Source organism: Heptranchias perlo, chromosome 16, assembly GCF_035084215.1.
Source record: "Heptranchias perlo isolate sHepPer1 chromosome 16, sHepPer1.hap1, whole genome shotgun sequence".
Lineage (NCBI taxonomy): Eukaryota > Metazoa > Chordata > Chondrichthyes > Hexanchiformes > Hexanchidae > Heptranchias > Heptranchias perlo.
The window spans coordinates 45,860,995-45,879,950 of record NC_090340.1 but is presented as its reverse complement, the minus strand read 5'-3'; the positions used below and the strand labels follow the sequence as shown (position 1 = coordinate 45,879,950).

At 39.4% G+C, this 18,956-nt stretch overlaps 1 protein-coding gene across 2 annotated transcripts in view; it reads right to left on the bottom strand.

The window, feature by feature from the left end:
- Positions 1-18,956, bottom strand: part of wwp2 (WW domain containing E3 ubiquitin protein ligase 2) — a 166,849-nt gene that overhangs the window by 115,110 nt on the left and 32,783 nt on the right. For both annotated transcript variants that reach the window (XM_067998078.1, XM_067998079.1), the window contains exons 3-4: positions 12,603-12,747; positions 9,162-9,283 (exon numbers count right to left, since the gene is read on the bottom strand). In XM_067998078.1, coding sequence (XP_067854179.1) covers positions 9,162-9,283; positions 12,603-12,747 — 267 coding nt within the window. The remainder of the gene's footprint in view (positions 1-9,161; positions 9,284-12,602; positions 12,748-18,956) is intronic.

The window sequence follows — 18,956 nt, the reverse complement described above, 5'->3', positions numbered from 1 at the left end:
CCTCTCTGGTGTTCATCATGTCCTGGTTGCCATTCTACGTAGTCTACTCTTGCCGATGGACTGTTTTCGCTCCACCACTCTGTTTGCCATAGAGTCCTGGTTCCTGCTCTCTGTCCTGCTCAATATTGCCTTTGCATTTTTTGCTCCACTAGTTTCTTATGCTTGAGTTTCACAGGCCGGAAAGGAATTATCCATCAATAACTAGCAGTGCCGGGAAGGCCTGTCCAAACTGCAAGACATCCCCAAAATTTAAATTGGAGAAAATAATGACATATCTAAAATATACAAATAGAAAATGTATCAGCTGGGCTTTGTAGGGTGGATATACCTAGGGCTTGCAAGCTGCATATGCACTGTGGACTAAAATTTGGATACCCTGTCTTAAATTACTAACAACCACCTGATTTTGACATGAAAATTTTATATCGTAGCTATCATATATGAACACAGTTGCATTCCTGGCATCCAGAGATTATGGATCAGTGTTAGAGAGGGTGCAGGGGAGTCATCTCCCATTCATACATCTTCTGGATTGCCCTTAATCCAGTCATATTATGCCATGATACTGCAGGAAGTCAAGTCCATCACCGGTTTCTTCATTGCAGCTTAAGTCTGGCTGTAGAGGTAACACTAGACTCCAGAAGGGGACATTTACCAACCTGCAGTCTTTTTGCAATGTATTGTTGCCTTCTGGTTCTCATGAGGTAAGCAGCAATACAATTTCTCACCATGGAAGAATTGAATATGGAAGGTGGCTTAACCAAACATTACATATTCCATTTATAATCTCACACTAAATTTAATCTTGCATATTCTCCATTTCTGAACTCTCCACATGAAGAAAGGCCAGTGTATATTGCATAAGTTTCTGTCTTGGCCCCAATCACTTTTGCCAAAAAGCTTGAACAAGCTTCTTTTGGTTCTCCTTGATTTAGTCCATATGAATATTTCTACCATACTGTTTCTTGTCTTAGTTGAACTAATTATGCTTAATCTCACTTTGTTGGACCGTTAAGAACTTGTACTTAAGTTTGTTATTCTGCTGTAAATAGTGATCATTTTAATCATTGTTTTTATGTGTCTTTGTGCTTGAGGTTGCTCCAACCTCCCTCACCTTTTAGCTATTGTAATATAATACAAAAATTCCAAAAATAAGCTTAAAGAAAATATCTGAATTGGAGGGGTCATCTTTGCCTTCCTAAAAATCAGTCTCAAATTAAAACCCTTTAGTAATTAATGTGAATACAGAAATTATATACAACATTAGTGTTTAAAATATTGCATTTGTTCAGTAAGTCATCATTTTGTCATCAGAGCTGTGATAAGACAGCCGTTATGAATAGTCACTCTTACAATATGCATTTTTTTCTGAAAATAGATTGTATCAGTGTTGTAAATCAATAGTTTACATTTTAAAAAATCCATATGACTTCAGAAATACTAGTTTTGCAAATAAATAGCACAGGGCAATAGAATCTCAACAAATGCAGGTTTTTCATCATAGCTAACCTGCAAAAAAAGTGTCACTCTAATTATATGGTTCTAGCAATATATGAATGGAAAGGTGTTTTTTTCAATTATCACTGAAGGAAAGTGACTTGCACCCGCCTGAATCATGGCTACATGATCACAATGGTGATGGTAATTGTGAATTAGCCTGTATCCCAGACCTATCTGAACCTCCCTGGTGACGTAAGGAGCAAAATGTTGAGCAACCTCCTAAATAATAAAAGTTTAACTTTGGCACAAAATGCCAGTTCCTATGACAGTTTTTTTTCCAGTAAATCATTGAAGGGTTAAAGCTATTTCTGTGCATTTTGTTCCAGTCACCTCTATATGGGCCAAGTTGTATTCAAACAAACAATTGCAGACTATGGTAAGATTTTATTGCCAGAAGAAAAATAAATCAAGTAACCATTTTATGAACACGGACAACAGTGAAAGTAAGTACAATGAGTTTAGCAAGAGGCATTCAATACTATTTTAATAGTCCCTTAATGACTGTTGAAATAGGACCCTTCAGATGAACAACAGACTTATTGTTAATTCATGTTTCCAGTCTATTTTAAGTGATTGCGTTGACAAAGTAAAACCACGTCCTGTGGGTGGGATGCCATTCAATGATGACTATTTCTTTGTATAGATCACAAGGAAGATTAACTATTTTGCTCTACATGGGAAAGATTCCTTTATTTACAGAAACTATAGCATTTTAGTTATATCTTAAATCCAAATAACTTTGATGATGCAGTAATTATATATTCATTTGCATTTTTACAATTCATTTTTTTAGCTCCTTTTAAAATACTTTTCTAATCATTTAACATTGAAAAGATCTTCTCCCAATGGGTTAGTGCATTGCTGAGCCATGCACACTAGGAAGGCAACAACGTGAATTACCGGTGTTGAGTTAGCTGATAGCAGCCAAAAACAGTAGTTAGGGCACTAGAGTTATTTTGGGTTAAGGAGGGAAAAATTGGACATGGTTCCTACCTCTGATGGATGTATAGCAGTGTGGACAGGGGACATGGGGAGGATTGGGCTCTGCTGTATTGATCATTCCCTACCCATCCCTGAGGATTGAATAAACTGGAAAATCTCACTATCAAAGCTCACATTAGTAATGGTTACTTGAGCAGGGTCCCAAAAATGGAGTGGAGGAGCCATGAGCTGATGAAGGTGTAGTTAAGGGATGCAGTGGGATGTAAGTTGCTGCAGTTCTGAGGTTGGGGGAAGTAGACTTGACAATAGACAGGAGAGTGTATCTCATGACTGATTTGACTGAATTTTTCCCCAACAAAAGTTCTTGAGCTAAACAGACCTCAAACCAACGATGGAGACCCCAGTCCAACATGCAGAGGAAGGTCCATTGTGGAAACAGTAGCATTTGGAGAGGATTTAAAGCAAGTGTAACTACTGTGAACTATTGCTTAGTACAAACAGCAGAGATTTAAACCTCTTTTTGAAGTGTACATAGAGCAAAAGTGCACATGAATCCACTACTTGTATCAATTGCCCAGTAAATTTATTGATTTTTTTTTCCCCCACTTGGCTGGGCTCAAGGTTTATTTCCTAGTTTAACTTCCAATGATACTGAATTTGTGAAAGCATATGGAAATAACAAATTTCAATATAATTCTTGAGAAGAGCCAATGTCTGTCCACTATGGTCACAGCCTGAAATTCAACCCTCACCTGACACTCCAATCTGCTTGCCATATGTGTTTAGACCCATACAGAAAAAAGCTGGCTGTGATTCTGCTAACCCAGATATGCTGACAGGCAAGTTCTCCTCCCCTTTCACTCATGAAATTGAATGTGAGCACTGATGGTAAAGTTACGATGAATCCATAATTTACTTGACCAATAGAAGAGGTGATCGGGTAGGAGGCAAATCTGAGAAAAGTTTAACTTTTTTCCTAAACAAAACTATTCTATACAATACAATTTTAAAAGCTGAAATACCCCTCTTCAAGTCTTATGCATGCTTATACTGAAATCTTGCACACAAAAGTAAAATGTACCAGTTAAAATACTAAAACATGATGTCACTCATTGTGAGTCACTTACATTTAATCATCAACAGTAATGCTGCTAAATCAGCGTTGATAAACAAAGATCAGGTTGTGAATAAATGAAATGATATTGTTGGAAAGGGGAAGAATTAACATTATACAGTTTAAAACTGTGCTATTTTAGTGCTTATCACGAACTGTAGATGTACGTTTCACCTTAGCATTATGGATTTGGTTGTTTTGAGTACAATTCCCATTGATTATTACGTTTAGACAATTAATGGAGTTACATTAAAACGCTAAAATTAGAAATTTGGGGCTCAATTTTAAAATGGACGGGATGGCAGCTGGGTGGGGGGGGGGGGGGGGCGCGCGGTGCAGGTGCGCGAGGCAAACCCAATAAATAAAAGTTTACATTTTCTGACATGATCGCAATGTAATTGATGGTGATTAAAGCTGTGCCCGGGTTTCGTGCCCGGCTGTCGATCAGACTGGCTGCCGACAGAAGCTACAACGCCGGGGGTGGGGGAGGGAAAAGAGAGGGGGCGCGATCGGGTGGGGGAGGGAAAAGAGAGGGGGCGCGATCGGGTGGGGGAGGGAAAAGAGAGGGGGCGCGATCGGGAGGGGGAAAGAGAGGGGGGGCGCGATCGGGAGGGGGAAAGAGAGGGGGGGCGCGATCGGGAGGGGGAAAGAGAGGGGGCGCGATCGGGAGGGGGAAAGAGAGGGGGCGCGATCGGGAGGGGGAAAGAGAGGGGGCGCGATCGGGAGGGGAAAAGAGAGGGGGCGCGATCGGGAGGGGGAAAGAGAGGGGGCGCGATCGGGAGGGGGAAAGAGAGGGGGCGCGATCGGGAGGGGGAAAGAGAGGGGGCGCGATCGGGAGGGGGAAAGAGAGGGGGCGGGGTCTGAGATGGAAATTGAGGAGGGAGGCATCGGACATTGGTGCAGGTGACATCGGTGGAAAGGTAGGATTATTTTGTTTTTTTAAAACTTTGTGCAACTGTTACTTATTTCGTTTATTTTTGCCTGGTCAGGCGTGAATCGGAAGCCATTGGAAAGCCGCCAGGTAAATTTAAAATCGCTTTAACTATCTACTAGGTCCGAAATGAAATACCTTAAGTACCTCAATGAGGTACATTTGGTTCTTTAACTATCTTGCAGCCGGCTTTAATTGCCGGCATGACTTCTGCATTGGCGCGTCTGTGGCATACCCGGAAGTCGGCAGGTTGAGGCCGGCTTCCTCACCCGCTCGGGATTTTCCCGATTTTCACAGTCCCCCTCACCCCCTGCAATTTTATTTGAAAATCAGGGCCCTGTTGTCCAAACTCTCACTTAAATGTGTTCAAATTTTTAATTTACACTAGTGCATTTAAGTAACTGATTTTATATACCAACATTTCTCCACCGCTGCAGGGACCACCATTTTGGAATCAGGACTCCCAAGTAGTTATATTGCCCCAATATGCATACATGACTGCAACATACATTTTTACTTATTTTAAAGTTGCTAAACATGCCACTGAGTCCTTCAAAAAAGACTGTAGGTAGCTCGCATTTGAGGCTTATAGCTCCTTCAAGAAAGCAATCCCACAATTAGCTCTAGCTTCCATTATACCAATTTAATAAATCTACTGTTTTTTGTAAAAGTTACTTTTGTGATCAAGGCAATTGAAGTTATTGGGCAGGAATAGAAGAGTTGTTTTCCTATTTGGAATCCTGTGGCAGAATGAAGCCTTCCCCGATCAGGTATAACACAGGGTTAATGCAGTATCAAGCTTATTCTACTCTACTCCAACCTCAGAAGTTCTGTCACCACTGCATCAATGTTTGTCTTCCTAATTACTAAATATATTAATTTTGTGCTGTAGACTCATTCATTAGAGGCTGGACGGAGATCGCTCCAGCTCATTCTAAATACAAGTTCTTTCTTTACTTTTAAGCCTTTAGTGTCAGCAAAGAGAAAACTTTTATCCCAATCAGAAATGGAATAAAAGCTAGGTCCCAGAAATGAAGGGCACTCTGCTACACACTGTGCCACCTTGTCCCCAATGAATATTAATGTGTGATTGCACTAATGTATTTTAGCCAAGCATAAAAGTGACTATGAAGTTTAACTTATTGATGTCATACGTCATCCTTTATCAGCATGAATGAGGAAAAAATCATTTAACTTTGTCATTAAAAGTGATTAAGGTAACATATTAGAATTGACATCCAAGAAGTTTAGACATAAGGGACAATTCATAAATGGTTTCCATCACATCCATTTTGAAAAGTTGTTAAAGACAAAGCTCGATGTGAATACTCTTTCTCAAAGTCAAAATATTCCCTCATAAATGTTGGGCTCAGCAAATTCATTATACCAATTAGCACCATTGGCTATAAAGCACTTTGGGACGTCCTGAGGTTGTGAAAAGCACTATATAAATGCAAGTCTTTCTTTCTTCTTTCAAGAGTTCCAGAGGACTCGAGCAATAAATTGATGTAGAAATTAATGTATGAATCAAAAGCAACATCCACAGAAGACTAGAAGATCATATCTCTGCCTTTTTGGCCTGGGGAAATTAACTCGAAGTTGAATTGCAAAATGCAGACAATAAAACCCAAGTTGAGAGCCTAGAAACCTTTTTATTAAAAAAAAACAGTAATTGGCGTGACAAGTTGCTGTGAGGCTGTCTTCCATCCATGAACATTAATTCCTCCTGCATCTAATGGAGCAACAGGGATTAAAATATACTTTAAAATAACAACTTATACACAAAAAATACACTGAGGAATGCTGTCAACTGATTTGCAGTTTAACATACCAGTATGCTTCATCAGTTATTACTGAAACTGAGAATGGCTGTACAATTATGAACTGTAATATGTCTGTAGCCAGCTGCAAACCATTCTTGAACATTTTCAAATACCGCCAATAGCAATTAATGGTTAGGGGATTTCCGTTTGCAGGCAAAGTGTGGCCTCCCCTCTGGATGATACAGCCTCTATAATTTGGTCTTTAAAGGACTCTCTCATAAGGTACTGCTTACCGAGCTGACCGTTGCACAAGGAGCTCCTGTTCATCTCGCCTCAAGTACAAGAAAAGAATTATTCATTGGTTAGGCCATGAATCAGCCAACTTGATAAACATCGTCAAAGCTTCATATAACAGTGATATATTATTGAACACTGCAAGGTGTTGACATGGAGGGTGCACTGAGGGTGTAGGAGCTGAATGAAGTACACACTGTCTCCATCCAGGGGATGTCTTATTACTAGAGATGACCTGATATTGCAGCCACTTAATAAAATTCCTGCAGGAATGCAGTCACAATATACAACTGTACTCATTTCACTGAAACTTATGGCTTTATTCTGAATGTCTTCAACTCTTCAACACTGAGGAAGTGCTGCACTGTCAGAGGTGCCATCTTTTGCATGAGATGTTAAACCAAGCCTGGAAACCTTTTTATTAAAAGAACAGCAATTGTCATGACATGTCCTCTCAGGTGGACATAAAAGATCTGATGGCACTATTCAAAGAGCAGCGGAGCGTTCTCCCGATGTCCTAGCCAACATTTATCTCTCAACCAACATTTGGTCATTTATCTAATTTGTGGGGCCTTGCTGTGTACAAATTGGCTGCCGCATTTTCCCCATTACAACAGTGACTATACTTCAAAAGTACTTCATTGGCTGTGAAGTGCTTTGGGATTTCCTCAGGTCATGAAAGGTGCTGTTTAAATGTAAGTTCTTTCTATAATTGAAGAATCCAATTTATAGATGTCTATTAAGTTAAAACTATCAATATAGTTGTCACATTTAAAAATATCTATAGATTTTGTCAAAAAAGACCTGCAATAATTTTCCATTCAGAAAAAATGTACAATATGTTTATAACATGTAGCATCTTTTTGCTCTGCAGTCAGAGAACGATAGGAGGGGGTCAGCCTTTCAGCACATCTCCCAGTGATAATGTCCCCTCAGACAAGGGTGAACAAACCTCACAACAGTCTGTCTCATCCATGTCATTGCTGGCTTGCTCGACTAGGCAAAAGATGTGAATAACTATAAACAGGGAGGAAGAGACAAATAAAAGAATAGCTGGCTGATATGAAAGCTTTCAACCCACTCCCATGCCACAATAAAAACTACTCCCTAGGTCCCTCTCACATAGCAAGTTTTACGAACACAGTTCCTGCTTATGGACAGTTGAAGTACCTCTTCCTGTGGGGATTTATACAAGTATTTATGGCAGTGTCAGCATTTTGAGTCAAGATATAATTGTATCTTTCTGCAAAGCATTATATTAACAAGATGAATCATAGCTGGGGCAAGCTTCAGTGATTTTTCTTTTTGGAGAGAGAGTGCCAGAAGGTGGTGCTCCAAATTCCAATGTCTTGGACCAGTAGGGCATAATTGTCCATAACTTCCATAATTCCCACAAGTTTCTGATCTCAGTGATGCTGTCAGGGAGACGTGCTGAGCAAAGGCCAAGTGCTTTCCCACAAAGTAAGGTGATACTGAAAAAGGAGGGGGGGGGGTGGGGGAAACAATAATTTTCCCTCACATACCCGAGCAGTGAGCCGAGAGCAGTGTCAGAGGTCTGGGAGCAGGACACCTGCCCAAGCAGTGAGCTGAGAGCAGTGTCAAAGGTCTGGTAGCAGGTCACCTGCAAATCTGTTCTCTCAGCTGGCAAATTGTGAAAAACCTGAAGGACATGTAGAAATGGATACAAGGAAACAAAACTTGAACAAATGGGGTGCAAAGAACATGATTAAACCAGCTGTTCTCTCTGTTGCATATTTACATAACAAGGAACCAAAAAGTACCATTTCATAACAGCATTGTAAAAACTAAAAAAAACTGTAAAAGGTGCCAATTTCTCCAAAAAAGCACTTTGCTGTTGCGTTCCGAGAAGATCTATAATTCCCATAATGTTCCATAAGCATTAAGGCCCCAGTAACATCAGTCAATAAGCCATAACACACACAAAAAAGTATTTTAATCCTAACTTCACCTTTTCCATAAAATAACAGTTCAAAACTCTGAATAGGCTTCTGGGTTATAAAACTGGGTAGTCTAAACAATAGTTTCTGATCAGAAAACACAAAGATCTGTAACAGAGGAAGTGAAAAAATATGCTCTGAAATGTTTGTAGCCAGTTTAGTCTAATAAATTGCTAATTTCTCTCTAAATACTTTATGTTGTAATGTAGAACAGGAAAAGAATATCAGTTCTCAACTGTGGCAATTTGGATTCTGTACCTTTTAGGCACAGGCTGCAAGAGATCAGCCACAATGTTTCAGCTGCCGACACTAATGCTGTTAACACTCGAGTTCCCTCTCCAAGTACTCGTTTCTTATTCTCAAGTAAGCGTCAGCAAGTCTCACACCATGATCAAGTCTTTGAGATCTGCTTCGTTCTTGCCAACAATTTACAAAGCAGCCAGATTTCTCTCTCTTTCAGATATTCAGAATACAACTATATTTTTATTTTTCCCCTACAGATAAGTGCTAATGGTAGAGCAACAAATACTGCAACCATCTATGCCATTTTGTCAATTATTCTTTTGTTCAGTAATTACAATGGTAATTATATAAAAGTTACCATACAAGGATTACACTGTCTTTGTGACCAATAAAAATTTATGGAAAGAGGAACTCACATTTTCCATTGTTCTTCTTTAAAATGTCACAGACATCAATAGACACATTGCCAAATAGTTCATTTTTTAAGGTATGACTGTTCCAGACTTTCAGCTCCAATCGGCTCTGTGGTGTTACATTCCTAGGATGAAAAATATGTGATTACGACAGACACAAGAATTCAGAACAGACATGGAAACATCAAAATCCCACAAAATTTCCAGAGTAGTTTTAAAAAATTTATTTATATCATTCAGATTGTACCTGAAACCTGGCTTAGACGGTCAAAGTGAATCGGTTGTAAAATGGACTTCGGCCTACAGTTAGCAATTTTAAATCCTGCTGAATTGCACACTCCAATTTCATACTGCCATGAAAACATTTCCCTCAAGGGAGAAGATATTTCCTTCTCCAAGAGAAGGTGCTCTTCCAAGTGAGAGAATATCAAAGCACTTCCCCACATGGAGTAAGAAAATAATTGGAGGTTGAATCATTGAATTGTTCCTGCACACCTCTTGTTCTAATGTTGCCTTATGACACCATCCGAAACATTAACCTGTCTTTTTCTCTCAAGATGCTGGCTAGCCTACTGTGTATTTTCAGCAATTTTTGTCTCAAATTTCCAGCATTTGCATTTTATTAGAAATGGTCTAATACAAAGGTATCCAGACTGGAGCCCAAATCTAGCCTGCTTCCTAATCTTATCCAGTTCATGGAGCTCCATCTCTTGATCCCTCCCATTGGTAGAAATAATTGGTCTGCCAGTAGGTTTGTGCTTTTTTTTAAATCATAGACAGTGCTGCCAGCTTTATCAGCTGCAGTGCACTGGAGTGGCATACTGCTCCTGCTTCCAGCTATTCTCTTTTGGTACGGATGTGTCTTAGAAATTCACAACACTGCAGGTCTTAAGCAAAAGACAGCAGTGCTGTTGGGAGTGTGAACTGTATGTCAATCCAATGCACTCCTGCTGACAACAGCCAGCAGGTGCTTTCTTCTCCCCCAAATTCCCTTATGCTTAGAACTATAAATGTTTGCCACATTGAAGGTGGTCATTCAGCCCACAGAGTGTGCTGCACTTTGCTACTACATTCCAACCTAATCCCACAGTCCTGAATCTTCCTCTGCTTCAAATGTTTATCTACTCATCCCTTAAAAAAATGCAATGGTCACTACTCCTTGTGGCAAGGCTCCAACAACTCTCAGCATAAAGAAATTTCTAACCTCTTTCCTCACTCTCATTACTGACTCCCCTTTCAGAAGTGGCTGCTTTTCATTAGTAGCATTTACCTTATCTATCTGTGGCTCTCTAAAGAGTGTGGGAGCAGGAGCTTTGCCCACCTTGATGCAAACGACTGACTATAACTGACAAACACTTAGCCTGAGGATGCCTAAACTCCTGATTCCTATAGATGATCACCAACCATGAGACTCTTCGATCCTGCCCCCATCATACAGCTGTGTCACTGGTATCCCTTCCCACCACACTCCTGACACAGGGGCCAGCATTAACCTATGTCCCAATGCTACTGCTTCTAACTCGGCTATCCACAGAGACAATGGGGTCAATATTGACTCCCCCCACCAGGAAGTCAGCAAGCAGCATGCTACTGAGGCCCAGCCGTTACAATGGGCCAAGCCTGCCTGCTGTCACTCCCGGATGGGCATACTGCTCACTTTGCCGCGTTCCCACCTGGAAGTTAAAATCAACCCCAATGAGGGAGAGGTAAGAAGGAACAGTAAGAAGGGAAAGAAAAAGAGCAGAGAAGGGGAAGGACAGTAGTGGACGGACAGACGGACGTGTACAGTTTTGGGTGTCCTACTATAGGAACGTAAGCAAAGATATTTACTAAGATGATACCAGGAATGAGAGGCTGTAGTTAGGAACTTAGGAACGAGTATAGGCCATTTAGCCCCTTGAGCCTGTTCTTCCATTCAATGGGATTATGGCTGATCTGTGACCTCCTTAGCCTCATATCCCTTAATACTTTTTGGTTAACAAAAATCTTTCAATCTCGGATTTCAAATGAATTGAGTTAGCATCAACTGCCGTTTGCGGAAGAGAGTTCGAAACTTCTACCACCCTTTGCATGTAGAAGTGTTTCATAACTTCACTCCTGAAAGTCCTGGCTCTAATTTTTAGGCTATGTTCCCATAGTCCTAGACTCCGCAACCAGCGGAAATAGTTTCTCTCTATCTACCCTATCAGTGCCCCTTAATATCTTGAAAACGTCGATCAAATCACCCTTTAATCTTCTAAATTCCAGGGAATACAACCCTCGGAGTTAAGAGAAGAAACTTGGGCTCTTTTCACTAGAACAGGAAAGGTTAAGAGAAGATCTACTAAAAATGCTCAAAATTATGAAGCATTTTTAATAAGGTAAATAGGGAGAAACTTCTTTCACTGGTAACTGGTGGCCAAAAATTTACAGTCACCACCAAAAAAACAAAGTGAGGGATTGGGGGATTTTTTTTTCCCCAAACACAGAGGGTTATTAGAATAAGGAATGCCCGACCAAAAACAGCAATGGAAGCAGAATCCAAAGGGGAAGTTGATAAATATGTGCAAAAGAAAATGTTTAAATGTATCAAAAATGGCAGGGGAATGGACTAAAGGAGTAGCTCTTTCAGAAAGCTGGCACTGGTGCAATTGGCTGAATGGCTATCTTGTGTGCTGTAAAATTCTGTGATTCTAAGTGTTGGCGGAGAGGGATAAACAGATATGAAGGCAAAAAAATCGCAAGATCAGGAGAGTGCGGGAGAAAGAGAGCAAGAGACCGAAATGATTTTTACATTGAGGCAAAGTGGTTTCCGCTTTGCACCCATGCTAAAGTTATGTAAATGCTCCTTAATCAGATGCGGCTCACTCACTGGTTACATTAGAAGGATCCAATCCACTTCTAAAGCAGATTTGACCCCTGGGGTAATATATGTCAACATATTAGCTGAAATTGAAAGAATCTTTCACATGCCCCAGAATGCACTGCAGCAATATTAAGTATTCACCTTAACACTTTGCAATGCATACACTGACTATATACAAAGAAGCTGGTCTAATCAAGTCAGCATGTTTATGATGACATAAGTGGAACAAATTAATTAGTGTCAGATTGAAAATATATGATTACTTCAGATAGAAAAATGCAACACAGATGGGAACCATCCAAACTTCTAAATATTTTTAAAAATCAAATTTTTACAACCCATTTACAGCATTCAAATTGAATCCTGTACCCAGTTTAAACAACCAGCGCTAGTCTTGGAGTAAATCTGCCATGGGATGAATTGGATTGTGAACCCTGTTAAATTGTGTCTGCCTCTAATCTCATTCAGCCATGAAAACACAACCCGTTAAGGAAAAGTGCTTCATTCTACAATGAGGTTTGAGTGAAATTATTATTTGTCTGTACAGAGCCCATTAGTTGTGTGCAGCATAAAATCATAAAAATGGCTGTTTTTCTTACAAGGTCAATGTCTCATTCCACTGTGGCTGGATGTTTCCATTCCGTTTTCCAGTTTTCTTCGTTTCACTGTGCTGACCATCCACTGTCACCTCAATGTAGCAACTGATCCTTGTTGGTTTCGGGACTCTCAGTTTGGCTTTTAAAACTAAACAAATGTTAAAAAAATAATTTTATTAAAATGTTTATATATTAAAAAAATCAGAAGCAATGTCAAGCAGGCATTTAAAACAACTTGCAGTACCTTCTTTCACTTTTCCAAGCAAGTCACTAGAAGCGCACAAAAATACTAGAAGATTAAACACTCAGATTTTTAAAAAAAAACCTGCAAGACCATTTTAGTCATAGTTTAGTATTAGGATTTGATACTAGTCATTTTACAGATATAAAAATGTACCAGTAGCAGTCAAGCATTATTAAAATTATATTTTATTGATTTTTTTTATTAAAAGAGACAGAAAATACATGACAAAACCTGCCTTTTGTTAGGAGAGAGGGATGAACTTCATGAACAATCAGGTACCACAGCATATTAGTGCATTAATGCACTATACTATGAAATGGTAAGATATTAGTTAACAGCCAAGGCTCCTCACACAGTGCATCATGATTTCACTCAGGCAATTCGGTGGAGGCTTCCTTATAAATTGCAGTTTTGTGCAAAGACCCTATTATATATGGCACATGTTTCATGTTATACTAAACCAGGAGAATACATTAGGTTTCGTAAAATACAAAGTATGTATTTTAATTGTACCACCCTGGCAAGGCACTCAGAGGCCAGACACTTTCCGAAGACAAGATGAGAGTGAGTTGGCAGAGGGAGGGAGAATAGCACGTTGGCTATTCTCCCATTTATCGGCCAACAACTAACTTCAGAGTGGCACAGCTGGATACCTCGCACAAGCTACCCACTTTATCTCGGCCATAGATGGTGCAAGACACAAAGACTAAGAGATGCACCTTCAAAAACATTACATCTGCTCCATCACATTATAGTTCCTTTTCGTCCTCAATAAAAAGCAAAACTGAACAAAAAGTATACAATGGAACAGTAAATTGGTGCACAGACATTACACAAACAAGGTTAATAGCTTAAAATGAGATCACCATTCAAAAATATATTCTGACTACAATCCATTCCACTAGCAATAGTTTCACTGTCTGGAGTTTAACAACTGCAAGCCCAACGAACGCCAAATAAAATAAAAGCTATTGCAAAAACAGAAAAGGGTCGAAAATGTTTTTAGAAAAAGGCACATGTTCATTTTAACAAAGATATGATTACAAGCAAACTTTCAATTTTTAACTGTTGAAACAACTGGTTTTAAGGCCCTTCGTTTTCAGAATTTCTTAAAAAAACAAAACACTACATCTTGTGCAAAATATTATTGATGTTCTAAAACCTGTTTTCCCAGGGGAAAGAAAATGGACTGTTGGTCATCTTTCATCCCTAGAATAATGATTTCCATTCACTTTTGATGACAACAGTGACACCTAGTGTTGCATTTAAAAAAACATTCCTATCAGACTTAAGTTACAACAAAACAATGCCTGCTGTACAGCCCAACTAATATACTTTCAAAGTCTTTGGTGCTGTATTGATTTCGGATCATGAGGCCCTTTCTGACTGCAATACCCTTTGTTTTCCCTCCCTGATTCTGATTTGAAGTAAGCAGTTCTCCAAGCAATTTCATGTGCTGAGAAGCATTCAAGTATCTGTCAGATGTTTGTGACTATTTTCCATTTCCATTTAAAATCTTCAGCTTATTCACACCAAGTATTTAAATTAGTCTGACACAAACTTCTCCCTTTGTAGAGCCAGATAAAATTTAAGCTCACACAGAGTAAATAATTCTCCTCCACTTAGATTCTTATTGCTTCTGTTTCAAAAATTTGCACGATATGAATTTGCATAAATATTAGAGGGGCATTAAAAGCTGGGTGGAAAATGAGGATTTCGCAAGTGAGCAGCAACACTAGTGAGTGTCACTATCAGGAGTCCAGCTTAAAAGAAAACAGTTACAGAGAATTATCATGAGCTTTAAAATCTTCTTGTTTATCTTGGTTTGTGTTGATTTTTAACATTTTTGTTCCTAATTGCTATTGATGGCAGAAGTCACATTCTTGGAGAAGTTAATAAATGTCAAGAAAGCAAATTAATAGGTACAGCTGAAAGATCCACAGTAATAACAATACTGCTCTATACTAACTCAGTTCCTTCAAACCATCAGGATTAATAACTTCGAACAGTTTTTCTTGGTATTTTTTAAAAAATGAACTCTGCTCATCGACATGAGAAATGTTGATGCTGAGGAACACAACCCTTTCCATTTCAGATAGTTAGTGCCAGCATCAAGCTCTCCCAGATCCAATGGTTAGATAATGGCTCCCTCTACACTGCTCAACCTCAAGAGAGCAACCCCCACTGTACCAGTGTACCATCATTCCATTTTCCACTCAACTCATCCTGTCGCCTCTCTACATAAATTTCAGTTTAGTGCCAATTAGTATTCAAGCAGCAGCAGTTTTGTGCTGTGAATCTATACCTACTATAAACTGAATTGAGAATCACCAAACACACTTCACATATTGGGACCCTTACACCATGTAGACTGAGCAGAATTTCATCCCATCAGTTTGGCTTGATTCAAGCCCATGTCTCAGTGGCAAAAAGCAAGTGCCCAACTCTGCACCACCCAGTTTGCTTCAAGCCACGTAACAAAGAAAATCAATAATCAATTCTACTTGAGGAAAAAAAAAGTGAGAATGCTTTTGTGCTTCCGAAACTCAGGAAGTATGGATCTTAATATTGTTGTAACAGCGCCAACCAACAAAATTCATCACCTGTAGAAAATCACTGAAGTGCCAACAGCACAGTAGTGTTTTTTTAAAATATTTTAACTGACATTTGAAATTATTAATTTCAAATAATCATCCTAACTATTAACCAAAGCCAGGGATAAAGTGTCTTCTATCTTAGAGCGGAGGTCCTTCGCAGAGGGAGCAGTGTTCTAGGTTAGAGGCATTATCAATATATTAAGTCAAGTTCAGCAGACACATTCTGTCCTCGAGTCTTATGCCTGATACAGTATTTATTTTTGTGTATTCGGAGCAATGACACCAGTGTGCAATTAGAGGCGATTATATAAAGGGTATTTTTATTTCACAAAGACCACATTTTTATTGAAGTCATTGAGAAACAGTAGATGGATTTTAATTGTGAATAAATGCAAGGCAATGTATACAGAAACAGGAAATACTCATAAGTACTAAAATGCCAATGTGTATAATCTGAAAAGGTCTTATTTTGTATTAGACCAGTGGACCCATTTTGTATCAACCCAATCCCAATAGACTACATCAAATACCTTGTCTAACAAGAAGGGCTCTGAATTTAAGGAACAGATTGTGCTCCCAAACTAATTTTTAAAACAAAACAAACAAAAATAGAAAATTAAATTAAAATAGAAAGATCAAAGAAATTAGAACGAAGGCAACATGTAGTGCCTACCAGTCATGGAATTTTTCCAGTGAGACAACACATGCTGGTATTCAAGGCTCATATGGGCATGAACCAGAGGTCCAAGCACAGACAACAGCATGAAAGAGTTTTATTTTAAGCGTCCATTTGCAAGGGTAGAAAAGCATTTGAAGGTGATCATTTACCATACCCTAAAATTATCATGCCATTTTGAAGCAGTTATCCATGAGGGGCCCCTTCGGAGGGGACTGGATCATGTCATGTTATGACCACCTAAGGATTATGGTTCATAGTTTTGGCCATCCTGCCTCAAGAAATATATAGATACATTGAGAATAGTTCTAAAGTGAGTGGAGAGGATGATTCCAGGCCTTTAGGTACTAAATTATGAAGAAAAACTTTTTAAAATATGCTATTCAGTTTTCACAAAATAAAGGATGGAGTCATGGTACTTGACATCCAGAGCACTGATAAAACTCCAAAATCAGTGGCCCTGATGTTACCCCTTATGTGGCATCAACACCCCATTATTACCAAACCGTGTATCCACCAACTCAACATGAGTTTGAGTCTTCTGTTTGTATTACACTCAATTCCTTTTGTCAGAGTTGTCTGTGATAATTATGCATTAGTTTTAAGCTGCAAGTTTTTTATTCTTTTTAACTGTGCACCGCATTGAATAGCAATCATCTTCGGTCACCGGCACAAACTCCAAACCCGAGCCATGAACTCCATCACCCGCCCAGTTACGGTCTCAGGTTGAACAAGATTATTCGCAATTTCAGAGTTCTATTTGGATCCGCGCTGAGCTTCTGACCCCATATCCTCTCCATCACAAAGACACTTACTTCCACCTCCATAACATCACCCTCCTCTGCCCCAACACAACCTGTCTGCCACTGAAACACAACTACTCCTTTTGTCACCTCCAGACGCCACGACTTCTATGCTCTCCTGGCCAGCCTCCCATTCTTCGCTTTCCATAAACTCTACTGCCTGTATACCATCCTACGCCAAGTTCCACTCAACCGTCACCCCTTCTGGTCATTTAAATTTAAAATTCCTGTCCATTTGTTTAAATCGCTTTGTGGCCTCATCCCTCCTTATCTCTGTAACCTCCTCCAGTACTACAACCTCCTCCCAACACCATTCCTGGTTCCATTCTTGTGCATCTCCCCTCCCTTTGCTCCGTCATTGGTGGCCATGCCTTTAGCCGTCTGGCCCTATGCTCTGGAATTCCCTCCCTAAATCCATCTGTCTCTCCACATCCCTTTCTTCCTTTAAGACTTTGCTTAAAACCCACCTCTTCAACCAAGCTTTTAGTCACCCCTCCTAATATCACCACCTTTGGCTCCACCTCTATTTTTGTCTGATTATGCCTTTGTGAAGAACCTTGGGATGTTTTTCTATATTAAAGATGCTACATTGGTGTGAGTGTTACTTTGATAGCATAAGCAATTGTACTTCTCTTGGCTATTTGTTGATATGAATATTTTGTGCAAAATTTTAAACAAAGTAAAGATATTTCATGTCTAATTCAATCAATCCAGACATCACAAGAACAAAGAACACCAATAACATAACAGACCCTAGTCATCATGGCAACCAACATTCACCCCATACTTAGTCCGGATGTCCAACCTGCAGTCTCCGACCATTGGATATGTAACCACAAAAGCTCCACAGAATGCAGCTATGCAGCCCACAAAAACAATATGGTTGACTTAGGTGACTAAAAGCACAACATGGTGTAGTACTAAACTATATCGGCCAGAAAGTCTCAAAGAGCTGAATTAGTTGACCTCAGCTGGGGCAGCATTTGGCTACTACATTTTCAGCTCAAATATGGCCACTACTTGGAGTTCAAATTTTATTTTGCTCCCCTCCCCCTTTCCTATCCTGAAGACAACGACTTTTTGATGCTGTATAGTTTCAGGGCACCAGTCACACTCAACAGTCACCCAAGTGATATTCTATAATTATGAACCTAGATAGATATCGAGTGCAGATTGACTACTGGACCACAGGGTCATAACAGCTAAGTTTGATCCCATCCTCTTAAGATGACCACATACTTGCTTTCAACTGGGGTCACGAAACAGCAATAAGCAATGGGAACACTGCTGTTATTGCCCTACAGTTAGGGAGGGGCAGAGTCCCCTACCACTGCCTCGGCTGAGATCTGCTAACAGCATGGACCAGAAATCACCTTCTTGGTCAGTACATATGGCTGTGTTACTTGCTGAACAATTGGGAGAATGAGTTTTGAAGCTTTAAATACTTAGGTTTACCAGATCTTAAATTAAGCTACATTTGTCAACAATAAACTTCTAAACACAGTATAAAATTATCCTTTTAGAAAACAACTCCTGGTTGCACTGTATTAAAAGGTTTTTGCTATTAAAACATGGATATATTTTTTTCCCCAGTTGATCACGTTATGACTCATTACAAGGTTCTGCAGTTTGATCTATAACTGCAACCATACAGTGCCAAAAGAAACAGGCCTGTCTCATTTTTAGCTGGAATTACGTCAATAGATGACACTAATTCAGGCAGAGCCAATGTGTGGTGATTTTTTTCATGTAAACCAATTTTTACAATTTCTTTTTGGATAATGAATTGAAAATTATGTTTCCAAAAACCAAAACAGTGTTACTAATTTTAAAAACACACGTCTACTCACTGCAAACTAGTTTTATGGTAATAGAGAATTACTGCAGCAGAGGTCATAGGTGAATGCTAGAACTCATATCAAAAATACTGCCCTCTGAGATCACAGCATCAGCCAGCTTATTCCATGTTTAGTGCTACTTTAGATCTTACAATGTTTCATCAGCAAGTCTAGTCGGTAAAGGTGACTAAATTGGATA